General features: G+C 39.9%; 1 protein-coding gene across 1 annotated transcript in view; it reads right to left on the minus strand.

Annotated features, from left to right (window-relative positions):
• The window catches only part of ARSK (arylsulfatase family member K), a 32116-nt gene that overhangs the window by 7508 nt on the left and 11892 nt on the right, over positions 1-12716 (minus strand). The window contains exons 4-6 of the mRNA XM_004703479.2: positions 6988-7270; positions 2601-2772; positions 677-901 (exon numbers count right to left, since the gene is read on the minus strand). Coding sequence (XP_004703536.1) covers positions 677-901; positions 2601-2772; positions 6988-7270 — 680 coding nt within the window. The remainder of the gene's footprint in view (positions 1-676; positions 902-2600; positions 2773-6987; positions 7271-12716) is intronic.

The raw sequence follows: 12716 nt of genomic DNA on the forward strand, positions 1-12716 counted from the left end.
TATGGATTGTGATAAGAGTTGTATGAGCCCCTAATAAAATGATTTAAAAAAAGAAGCACTGAGTAAAGAATTATGTAAAGGTTTTGAGGCAAAGTATTCACATAGCAGATGAAAGGACAATAAAGTTTTAAAATAAGAAGCCCTGGTGGTGGTGTGGGTAACAGGATGGACTGCTAACTGCAAAGTCAGCAGTTTGATTCCATCAGCTGCTCTAGGGTGGAGGATGAGACTAGCTCCTTCCATAGACTTCCAGTCTAGGAAACCCAAGCGAGCAGTTCTACTCAGTTCTATGGGGTCACGCTAAGTCAGAATGGACTCGAGGGCGATTGGTTTGGGCATAGCTTCAAAGGATGTGGGATACTCCAAAAAGGAAATGATCAGACTTTAGGGAGGTGATGTTAGGGAATGAAAGGATGTACAAATTATGATCTGTAAAGTTGGGACTAGCTTAAGTGACTTGCCTTTATAATCAGACCTGAATTATTCATCTTCGATGACTATAGTAAGTGAAGGACAGAGAAGGATGAATATTATCTTCATTTTTCAAAGTTTGGGATGTGACTCACAATTAAATGAATTGCTTAAGGTTACCTATAAGCTGGCAGGGGCTCTGACTACACTGCTTGTCATGCTCTAGTATTATTCAAATAAGCATTCACAGAAATGCATTACGTACCCAGCATGGTAGGATAAATATCCACAAGAGAAACCACATTCGACACTTGTAGGTTGTTCTTAATTCCTGGCCCCATCATCAAAAGTGGGACATGGGCGCTGGCTTCATACATACTCATTTTATAAAACTGTCGGTGTTCCATGGCCAACTCTCCATGGTCTGATGTGAATATAACAACAGTATTCTGAAGGAGATCTGACTGGCGAAGAGCTGAAATAATTTCACCTACAACATGGATCAACACAAATACACATTTAAACTAGCTTCTACATCATGATTTTTTCCAATCATATGAAATTTATAAATTATATGCTATAAATGTTTTCCAGAACACTTCTTAGCATCTTTTAAAACACAAAGGGGAGTGGGAAGATGAGGAAGGGAGGGCTAAAAGGAGGAGCTGATACCAAGGGGGCTCAAGTAGAAAGAAAATGTTTTGGAAATGATGATGGCCACACATGTACAAATGTGCTTGATACAATCGATGTATTTTTATAAGAGATGTAAGAGGTTCCAATAAAATAATTTATTAAAATTAAAAATAATACATAAAACTCACAAGGGAGGAAGAATTTCAGGTACTAGAAATTAGTCTTTATATGTAAAATGCTTGCTTTATTGTTTTCCAAAACTGTAAACTGAGAATCATATCTTGAAGAGTGAATATGTGTTTAGCCTTTGTGAATATGCACATCCATTATAGTATGAATGTTTGAGCACCTACACCCCAGATACTGCTTAACTGCCAATAAATAGCCTAGACAAACCGATAACTAAGAATATGTACAAAAATGACAAGTTCTATGGAAGTCCTTTTCAACTCTGATGGGGCTCTCACTGAGTTCTTCAGACACTCCTGAGTCCCCCTGGTGGCCTGGTGGGTCATGTGTGGGACCGCTAACTACATGGTCAGCAGCCTGAATCCACCAGGCTCGCCCTGGAGAGAGATGAAGCTTCCTGCTCCTGGAAGATTTGCAGTCATGGAAACTCAAAGGGGAAGTTCTGTTCTATCTTAGAGGGACATTATAAGTTGAAATCTACTTAGTGGCAGTGAGTAGTTTGTTTTTTATTTAAATACTTTTTTTTATAATGCTATAATTTATAAAGTTATTTATAAATTTGTCATTATGGCTCTTTTGCTTTCTGCTGCATATTTTTTCCCCATGGTTATTTCTTAATAAATACCATTCTTTGTTCAGTCCCAAGGTTTGCTTTGTATAGAAGAGGGGCTACCCATACTTCACTAATAAAATTACATTCTACTTCCATGTGCAGCAAAATAAACAGTATGGTTCTATGCAAACTTTGCTACTGTCTCCACATCTGAACTGAAAACTACCATAAACAAACAGATAAGAACCTTGATAATAATCTGAGAGAGACAGGTTTAGCTTGAGCTGAACTTGAGCCTGAGCAAGAAGGACATTCAGGATGATTATGGCTCAGAATAGACATACCTTTAAAGGAATTACAGGGAATTTGTTCGACAGTTTGTACACGTCTAGAGGAACTGAAGATCCTATAGTTAAATGCTCTCATTTCCCAGAACCTAAGCTGCCTTCCAATCATCATCACGTCAACCAGTGCTTGCCTGAATAGGCTCTAAGTTAAAGTCCGTAAAAAGTTTTGCTTTAAGCAAATGCTAGTCTTCTTCTATACTCTCTTTACTTATGAACAAATTTGGGCATTTGTTAATTTATGAGTAATTAAGAGAGATGAGACTTTAAGATTTTTCTATTAATAATACAAATACCTAATTTTATATGGATCAAGATTTTTATGACTGTAAGCCTGAAGTACTAAAGCAATTGTTTTAAGGAAATACTTGACTATGTTCATACATATCAACCACCAGCATGAGCACAGTGTTGAGAAATATACTATATTTTTCTTCATGTAATTATTTATTAACTATACCACCTACCAAGCATGGCATCTGTTTCAGCACACATTGCATAATAAAATGCTCTAATATTCTTAATTTCTTTCTTGGTAAACTTCCCAGTGCAGTTTTTTGTATAAGAGGAGTAATAATCTACTGGGTGCATTTCTGATAGAGGTGACCACTTTGGGATTTTGATGGTCGTCTCCGATACCTAAAAAAGTGACAGAAAGACTTAGTTAAATGTGAGACAGCCATACGTGTGCTGCTGTTGGGTACTGTCAAGTCCCCCAGGACTCACTGTGAGTTCATGTGACACAGTAGAACTATTCCACGGGGTCTTCCTGACTGTGACCTGGGTGGAATCAGAACACTATGTGGGGGAAACCGAGGACCTGGAACAAAGTGTCCGTGGTCTGCTCCCAGCACGCCATCCCGCATGCGAGGCAAGCCTCCGCGGTAAGAGATGAGGAAAAAGCCTCAAACCCCAAGATTCCAGGAAGGAGACGTCTCTCCACAGCACATCTGCTCCCCATCAATGCCTAGACAAAGCTGCTTTCTACCGACGCTTGACTCCTCACACACACACACAGGATGCTCATCTCAAAGAAGGTTTGCTCCTCTTGTACGCTTCGTCATACTCTCTTTGAATTGGAATGCGTGGAATACCAAGACTGCTACATTGCTCATGTGTTTGATGTATATGATTAATGAGAGGCTTGCATGCCTGAAGAACTACAAAAATCCAGTTGAATGAACTCTGGGCTCTTCTACCTTTCTCGCTTCTCCTGAGAATGGAGTTGAGTCCCCTGAGCCCATTTTCACTCCTCTTCTTTATTTGCATGTGTCACTCCTAGGGCCCATTGACTGTGGGGCTGCACCCCACAACTATGTCTTCTTCAGAAAACAGCAAGGTGAGTTCAAACTCCTAACCTTTTGGTTTTCAGCTGAGCAATTAAAATGTAGTAGTATTCTTCCTCTCACTCACCAATAAGTATATGACGGGGTACCCAAAAAAACCCGGAATTTTTTCCAAAGCTTTGTATTTAAATTTGGTTTTACAAAGCAACCTATCACCATCAAAGTACTCTCCATTACACTTAACACATTTGTCATCGCGGGATTCCATTCTTGGAAACATTGTTCAAGCTCATGTTCGGATGACTGACAGCACCTCCTTCGGGTTTTCGGTTCACCTCTTCTACGTGGTCCAATCCCTGTCTGTGGTAGTTACCTAATCCCCTGTCCACTTGAGAAGGGCTAGCGGAAGTCTATAGGTGCCAATTCCCCAGCTGCATGAGCTCACTCCCTGTCTCGGGGTCACGTTTGATGTTTCTCAAAATACTTCAGACTCTCTCATTACACTTTTGAAGACCATAGACTAGAGGGCAAACATCACCTTTACAAGCACTGAGAAACACCAACAAGAACAAGGTGGGATTCGTTTATTGCAGTGGTCCTGGACAGAATTCACAGCAGCTCTGTGCTATGCCTGTAACTTGTAAGGAATCATGCTGTATTTGTTGTTTTATGTCTGGCTTGTTTTACGTAAATGTTTTCATGGTTTGCCCATGTCATAGCATTGTTCATATTGCCATTTATCCAGAACTTTTAAAGAGGGTGTTAAGTAATTAAAGCCCTGATTAAAATAGAATGCCATAAAATGGTTTTTGATTAAAACTGTTAAAGTAATTTAAATTTGATTTAGGATGACATACTCCAAATAGTCTGATCCTTTGCACTGTTCAAGTGTGTATGGATTCCAATTACAATGGTTTAGTTACGTAACACCAATCTTGCAACAACCAAGGTAAAGTTTCAGTGACCAGGGTACATGAGGACAAGTCAAAAAGTATAACCGCTAAGGTCCCGCTTTATACATGCACTGGTTTATTTCATGTTTAGGCATGTCTGTGTGATCAGTGGATGGCCATGGAAAAACGTTCTTAGTAATACACTTGTCTTAGTTCCATCCCAAAACGAAACACAAGCTCAATGCCGTCAAGTCAGTACTGACCCACAGTGACCGTACAGCACAGGCTAGAACTGGCCCTGGGGGTTTCCAGGACTGTAACTGTTTACAGGAGTAGAAAGGCCCGTCTTTCCCTGCGGATACGCTGCTGGTTTCAAACTGCCTACCTTGAGGATTGTAGACCAACTTGTAACCACTACGCCATCAGGACTCCTTTTTAATCTCATTAGAGTGCCATAAAAAAAGGATATTTTCCACTGTATTTAAAAGGTATGATTTTGAGATTAGGGCTAATATAAAAATTTTAACAAACTCAGGTGCACATCTTTCCAAATGAAGCTTTGAACAGGTTTACAAGAATGCTGCTCCATACAAAACAATAGTGTTTAGAAAGAGCCAGTGTTTTAAGGAAGTCCTGACAGGGCAGGAAGACTTTAAACATGAGCCAAGAATGAAGACCCTGAAGTCCAGAGACTGGTGGAAGGAATCCACAGAATTACCAGTGGTGCAGTTGTCACTGAAGCTGGGGCTCTGCCATGGTTGGCAGTGTAATCAAGCATCTTGCCTGGCAAGTTTGGGCTCCATGGGGGCAAACCTGTTGTGAGGTCAACTCACTCAAAGAGCTGCTCTTTCCCACCGTCTTTTAAGCAGGATTGAAGTTACGATGATTTTTCAGGACAAACCACAACCGGGGACTAATCTTGAATCCACCAAGACCATCCAGAGAATAAAGTCCAATTAAAAGTGGCTTCTGAGGGGATCTGCTGGGCCAGTTACATTTAAGACAGAAAGAACAGCTTAGATGGCTGTGTTGACTGTTTTTTGGATTCCAAAGGAACAGTCTTGTTAGACTTTCTTGAAGGACACGAGGAGCTCAGGGGTTTATTAGGAAACATTTTTTAAGAAAACTGCATTGGCGAGGAAAAGGCCAGGTAAGTGATGCTGAGGAATTGTTTTCTAACATGATATGGGCCCTGCTCATCCTTCAAGGGTAGCAAGGGCTGTCGTATGATCATTTCATTGGGTTATCTTACCCCACCCACCCTCTGATCCTACCCCTTCAGAATGGTTTGTTCCCCAAACTCAAAGAACATTTAAAAGGAGTGTGATGTGAGTCCCCTGAGGATCCCAAATTTCTCCTTCTGACACGGTGCAAATGGAGGAGCACAGAATTCTTGGGGAAAGGGTTAGAGAGATGGAAAGATGCCTTCAGACGTGTGTAGACCTAGATGGAAGCTATGTCAAGAAACGACTTCAGATCTGGACATATTTATTTAAAAACGGATTCTATGACTTTATAGCAATACTTTTTTTACTTGTCCTCATCCAAATTATAACTGTATAAAGCAAAAAATTTGCTGCCAGCTCGTCTGTCTATAAACATTATGCAAATAAGGGAATTGCAGCAGGCAATGACCAAGCTCATCATTCCTTCACGCTCCGTCGGTAGGTTGGCCAGGGCACACTTGTTACTCAGTTCACACTCAGAACCATGTATGAGGTGGTGCTGCACCCTTGTCTCCCAGTGGCACAGGGCAATTTACAACAATCAAAAGAGGAAATTGGCTAACAAAAATGAAAGGGAACTACCCAATACAAAAGCTAAGTTATAATGCTGGACGTGCTATTAGATTAAAACCTAAATGAAGTTTTGGGGGACACAGTTGACCCTGGGAATGTTTACACTGCTACCATTTGAGGTACGTTTGATCTGTAGCTGAAAGCATTCCGTGAAGGCAAACCTATAAATGAGGAAAGCAGCTATGACTCAAAAGACTGAAGATGTCTCAGAGGAATAAACAACAAAAAACTCCACATAAAGGAGATGAACGAGTCACTGCATGGCAAGAGCAAAAGACAAAATGCTGGCGGCGATTCAAACTTAGAAAGGAATAGGACCATTCATCATGATGAAGGAGAGATACTTGCTTTGCATCCTATACTGGACTGATAACAAGGTAAGCACAGTTCAAACTATGTACTAGTGATGTTCTTTTTTTTTTAAACAAGAAATGCTTTCAATTATAGTTTGCTAAATATTAGTTTTGCTATTACTTTCCATTTCCCCATTCATTTCTTTGTTTTCCCCCATATATTTATAATATGAAAAATAATTTTAAAGGTTCTATTGATTATTAAGTTTTCTCTATAAGGTTTTGCCTTGCCTGATACTTTTACAACCTGTATTACCAAGCAAAGCAAGGATGTCTGTACCCCTGCACATCCTCCCTAAGCAAATAAGATTCAATGCTGAAGTAGCTTTCTGAGTTTCAAGGCTTCCTTAATATTTGTAAGACTGACCCCCCTTTTTAAAATTAAGCAATGGTTGAGTGTGAAGGAGAATGTGCAAGTTTCAATAAGTATACAAGTGATAACTAAAGAAATAATGAGCAAATTCTAGAAACCTCCAGAGAACATGTTAACTTGCACATCTGAACACACAGCGAGAACACTTACTCTTTCGAGCCAGTAAAGGGATGTGCGAAAAGTTGAAGCTCCAAAATTTTCTCCGGAAGATGGTGAAGGGTACGGGTGTGGTAAATTTAAACCCAAGTAAAGAACAAATGGTTGAGTTTCATTAACCGCTTCCTTTCTTAGCCAATGTACTGCCCGGTCTGTGTTTATCCAGTCCCCTTTCATCACTCTAACTTCAGTCTTACTAGGGATAAGACTAACCGCAGGCCGGCCTTCTTGTCTGAGTGAAAAAGCAACATCTCTTGTCCATGCTTCTACACGATTGCTGTGGGGGCAAACAAACAGATGTGTCATAAGATATTAAAATATTTTTAAAAACATAACAATGTGGAAAACAATTTTTTTAGACTCAGCCAGTTTAGGAAAAAATTATAGATCTCAACAAGGAAGTTAATGAACAAAGTAAAAAAATAGCCATACCAAGAATCACATTTACCTGTGTGTTTTTTTCTAATCATTTTATTAGGGGCTCATACAACTCTTATCACAATCCATACATACACCAATAGTGTAAAGCGCATTTGTACATTCATTGCCCTCATCATTCTCAAAACATTTCCTCTCCACTTAATGTTGTCATATCTTGCTCTGTCCGACATCTCCCTTCGCCCACTTTTCGGTTGTCCATCCCCCAGGGAGGAGGTCACATATAGTTCCTTGGAATCGGTTCCCTCTTTCCAACCCACTCTCCCTCTACCCTCCCACCCAGTATCGCCACTCACTCCACTGGTCCTGTAGGGATCATCCACCCTGGATTCCCTGTATTTCCAGTTCCTATCTGTCCCAGTGTACATCCTCTGGTCTAGCCAGACTTGCAAGGTAGAATTCGTGTCATGATAGGGGGAGAGGGGAGGAAACATTTAGGGACTAGAGGAAAGTTGTATTTTTCATCGTTGTTACATCGCACCCTGATTGGCTCGTCTCCTCCCTGAGACCCCTCTGCAAGGGGATCTCCAGTGGCCTACTAATGGGCTTTGGATCTCCACTCCACACTCCCCCCATCATTCACTATGGTAAGATTTTTTTGTTCTGATGATGCCTTACACCTGATCCCTTCGACACTTTGTGGTTGCATAGGCTGGTGTGCTTCTTCCATGTGGGCTTTGTTGCTTCTGAGCTTGATGGTACCTGTGTGTTCTTACAACTATTAAGTTACTCATAACGATTATATTTTCTTAGAGCAAGATGATCAAATAAAAAATGTCTGATTCCTAGAATTTCTTGATATTCACTGAATTTTGTTATGTTGCTCCTTTCCTGTTAGAAGATAGCTACTATAATTTCTTTTTATCACTAAATGTATATTTTATCACTAAATATATACCTTTTATGTATATTTCATATATTCTTGAATCCCAATTAAGAATTATTTTCAGATGTATCCCTTCTCATTTTAAGAACAGTTTTAATTTTTATCAGTCATTGACTAGTGACACAAATTTCTTATCCATTACTTAAACTAGAGATATTTTCTTTGCTATCTGATTATGAGTAAATGACTCAATCAATTCAAGTTGTCCAAATCTCTAGATTATTTTATCTTACTTCATTTTTTTCAATCAATGCCTAAGTATATGTAGAGGGAAAATGGCTTAGGAAACAGTCCTGGATACTTCTAAGAAGTTTCTTTTTTTATAAGTTTCAGATGAGGCAAGTATCTCTGAAGTAGTATATACTTATATATATGAGTATAAGCTGAGGCACCTAATTTTACCACAAAAAAATGGCTTTTTCAGCATAAAAAATGTGCTGAAAGAACTCGGCTTATACTCGAGTATATACGGTAATTAAAAAAATTCAGATACAAATCTGAAAATAAAAACTATTTTATATCTAAAATTCTACTCCACTTGATAGAACATTCAGTCCACCTATAATACCTAAGGACAAAAATCCAAAAAACCCTCATTGCCACTGAGTTGATTCCAACTCATCACGACCCTTTCTTAGGACAGAGTAGAACTGCTTGCCCCTGTGACGTTCTCAGACTTTAAATCTTTCTTTTATTCCACACAATTTACATATCATATAATAGTTCAATCATTCAATCATATGAAGGGGAATTGTACATTCAGCACTACATCTATTTAAGAGCATCTGTGCCCCGCCCCCACAGCATGGTAAAATTGCCTTTAACATGAACTGTGCAATCATGAATAGTTCTAGTGCTTCACTCCTCCTCCCCTTATAATTTACTCCCAGTTCCCCTTTCCTTCTCAACCCACGACGACTTGTGAACAGCTTTACTATCAGGCAGAGACCTCTGTAATCTTGATTATGCTGGATTGAACTCGTCAGTTGGCCAGTTGACCTTTCTATAGCTAAGACCTGAATTTCTTCTGGGTGCAAGTATCTCTTAGATGTTCCATGACAGAAATTTCTTCCCTGACTTCTTGAATGTTGATGGAGGTCTTCTCCCTCTCATATTACTTGTATTACTGTCTTTATATGATCTTATCCTTACCTAGTGAGACTTATGTTTATTGTCTTCTGTTGGGTTGCCCAGCTGTGAAGCAGAGGTCTGGATGTATAATGCTAATAACTGATACAAGGTGTTTTAGGGAATGCAGGAGGGAACAGAAAGCCTCATCTTTGTCCTGAGAAGTGGCTTGTGGGTTTGAACCACAAATCTTGCAGTTAGCAGCCTGTGTAAACCAATATGCCACGAGGTCTCCTTAAGGGCCCAAAGAGGAGTCAAAAAAATTTTTTTTGCTTGCAAGTAAAAATTTAAGCAGCAATATAAAAATTGTTTTATTTCATAGTAGATATTCAATGTTTTGATAAAATTCTGAAAAACATAATTGCAAACGAATTACATATTCTAACAGATGGCATCCCTAAAATAGCATGATGCTATCATAACAACATACCATTAATTTCTCAGTGTTAAATCATTGCTGAAAGCTCACTATGTGATCCTTAAGAGTTATTATAAAGGAGTGGGAGTTTAGGGGATTAACACTAGTAGTGGAGCCCTAGTAGCAAGATGGGTTATGTGTTAGGCAGTCAACTGCTAGGTCAGCAGTTCAAAACCACCAAGTATTCTTTGGGAGAAAGATGAGGCCCCTCTACTCCCATACAGATTTACAGTCTCAGAAGCCCCCAGTGACATTATGGGTCTTATAGGGCTGCTATGAGTCAGACTAGACTTGATGGCCGTACATGTGTTTGTTTTTAACATAAGTAGTACTCATGGTACAACCCAAGTTTTTGGAGATAAGCAGGAATAGGATATTAAGATATACATAAACTCTTTAATAATCCAGAAAGCTTTCTTTTCAATCAAGGAATGTTACATGGGAAAATATGGTTGGGAAATTATGAGCAAGCCCGTAGTACAACTTAACTAATGGCAATTTTCGGTTACCTCAAGGTCTGACTCTAGGATGCAACCAGGATCTATTCAATAGTTATCATGAACATCATAATTCAAATGTCAATTCTTCCTTGGTCTTTGGGTAAATGACATAGAGGCCATAACATATCTGACTTCCCTACTGCCACCAACTGTTCCTCCCATACTACTACTTTTCAGTTGGGCTTGAGAATTTGTTGCAATGGTCACACAGAACTCGGAGCCAACACTCACTATTATGTGGGTTAAATAGGAACGTTAACAGGTCACCACAGTCAGCAAGGATGGAGTCATTGGCCCACAGCAACACCTCTTCTCAGCCAGCAGCTGAGTCTCTTAGCAATATGGTCCCTTGGTTTCTGCCTCAATGGACCTGGCAGCCCATCTGATGCTTGGCATTGGCTCATACTTGTGGTGCTGCTTCCCTGTTCTCTCAAGGTTTCCTTGCCTCAGCCTCTGGTCTGAGACAGCTTCCCTTGGCCCACCCCTTGTCTCCATTCTGCAGTGTCTGATGCCTCTGGTATAGGCCTCTACCACTTCAAAGATCTCGAATGTGCTCCACTGGGGCCTCTTCTTCTGGTGGTCCTAGGATTTCTGTTTCTGAGATGGCTCTCAGACACAAAGGACTGGGAGTGGCTTGGGTGGAGGTTTGGTTTGTGTCTCTCAGTGGACCACATCCCCAAGGAAACAAAGGGTGGGGCTTGGTTCACACCCTCTACATTCCATCACCATCTTTACAATAGTAGCAATGTGTCAGCCCACCATTGTAGCCAGCATCAAACCATCTTGTTGAAGGTCTTCCTCTTGTTTACTAGCATAATGCCCTTCTCCAGGTATTGGGCCTTCTTGATAACATGTGCAAAGAACATGTAACGAGGTCTAAGAAACACGTGGCTGTCCATCTTCCAAGACAGGTTTGTTCATTTTCTGGCAGCCCTGGTATATGGAGTATTCTTTACCATATTTTAATGCCTCTTCCCTATCATTCAAGTGTATCAATAATTCCTTGGTCTTCCTTATGCATTGTCTACTTTTTCACATAAGGTGGCTGGGCATGGCACGGCTTGGGTTAAGCACATTTTACTTTCCATAGTGACATCTTTGGTTTTCAATACTTAAAGAGGTCTTTTGTGACAGATTTGCCAAATGCAATGGATTGTTTAATTTTTTGACTGCTGCTACCACGGGTATTGATTATTCATCTAAATTCAGTATTTTGTCCATTAATTATGATTATGAATATCGGTTCCAGTGTCAAGATTTTTGTTTTCTTTATGATAAGGTATAATTCATGCTGGAGGCTGCTGCTGCGGCCTTTGGTTTTTCTCAATAAGTGCTTCAAGTCATTGTCACTTTCAGCAGGAAAGGCTGCGTCATCTGCGTGTGGAAAGTTAATGAGTCTTCCTCAGTGCCAATGCCATATTCTCCGTGTAAACCAGCTTCTCCCATGGTTGGTTCAGCACACGGATTAAATAAGGTCGCTGAAAGGATACAACTCTGCTGCGCACCTTTTCGGATCGGGAACCATTCATTCTGTATCGCCTTGTTCTGTTTCAGCAAATGTCTCTAGGTCAACACATACCAAAAACTCCAAACTCACCGCAATCCAGTCAATGCTGACTCACAGCAACGTCCTGTGGGTTTCCGAGACTATAAATGTTTATGGGCGTAGAAAGCCCAGTCTTTCTCCCAAGAAGCTGCTGGTGGTTTCAAACTGCTGACCACGTGGATCGTAGCCCAGTGCGTAACCACTATACCACCAGGGTTCTGAATAAGTGTAATTAATGTTCTGAATTTCCTGTCTTCAATAGTATCCCTAATTTATTATGATTCCCCAAACTCAAGTATTTTTGCAAAGTGAATAAAACACAGGTAAACATTTTTCAGGTATTCTTTGCTTTCAGCCATAATCCATTTCATATCAGCAATGATATCCATTGTTCTACATACTCTTCTGCATTTGGCTTGAATCTCTGCAGTTCCCTGTCAATGGACAGCTATTGCTAAGTCTTCAGGAAAATTTTATTTACATGTGATATTATTACATAATTTTCATATTTTGTTGGATTATTTGTCTTTGAAAGAAGTATGCTTATAGAGCTCTTCCAGCTGGCTGGCCAGAGCACTGATTTCTAATCTGGGCATAGACAAGTGAACACAGCATCACTTTGTTGACAAATCTTTTTTTCTTTTTATGAAATCATTTTATCGGGAGCTCTTATAGTTCTTATCACGAGATCCATCCAGCATGTCAAGCACATTTGTACATATGTTGCAATCAACATTTCTTTTTTCAGGGCTTTTATTTTTTAAATCATTTTATTGGGGGCCACCATCATTTTCAAAACATTTTCTT

This window comes from Echinops telfairi, unplaced genomic scaffold, assembly GCF_000313985.2.
Source record: "Echinops telfairi isolate 266 unplaced genomic scaffold, ASM31398v2 ScPeMD7_7469;HRSCAF=8507_1, whole genome shotgun sequence".
NCBI lineage: Eukaryota > Metazoa > Chordata > Mammalia > Afrosoricida > Tenrecidae > Echinops > Echinops telfairi.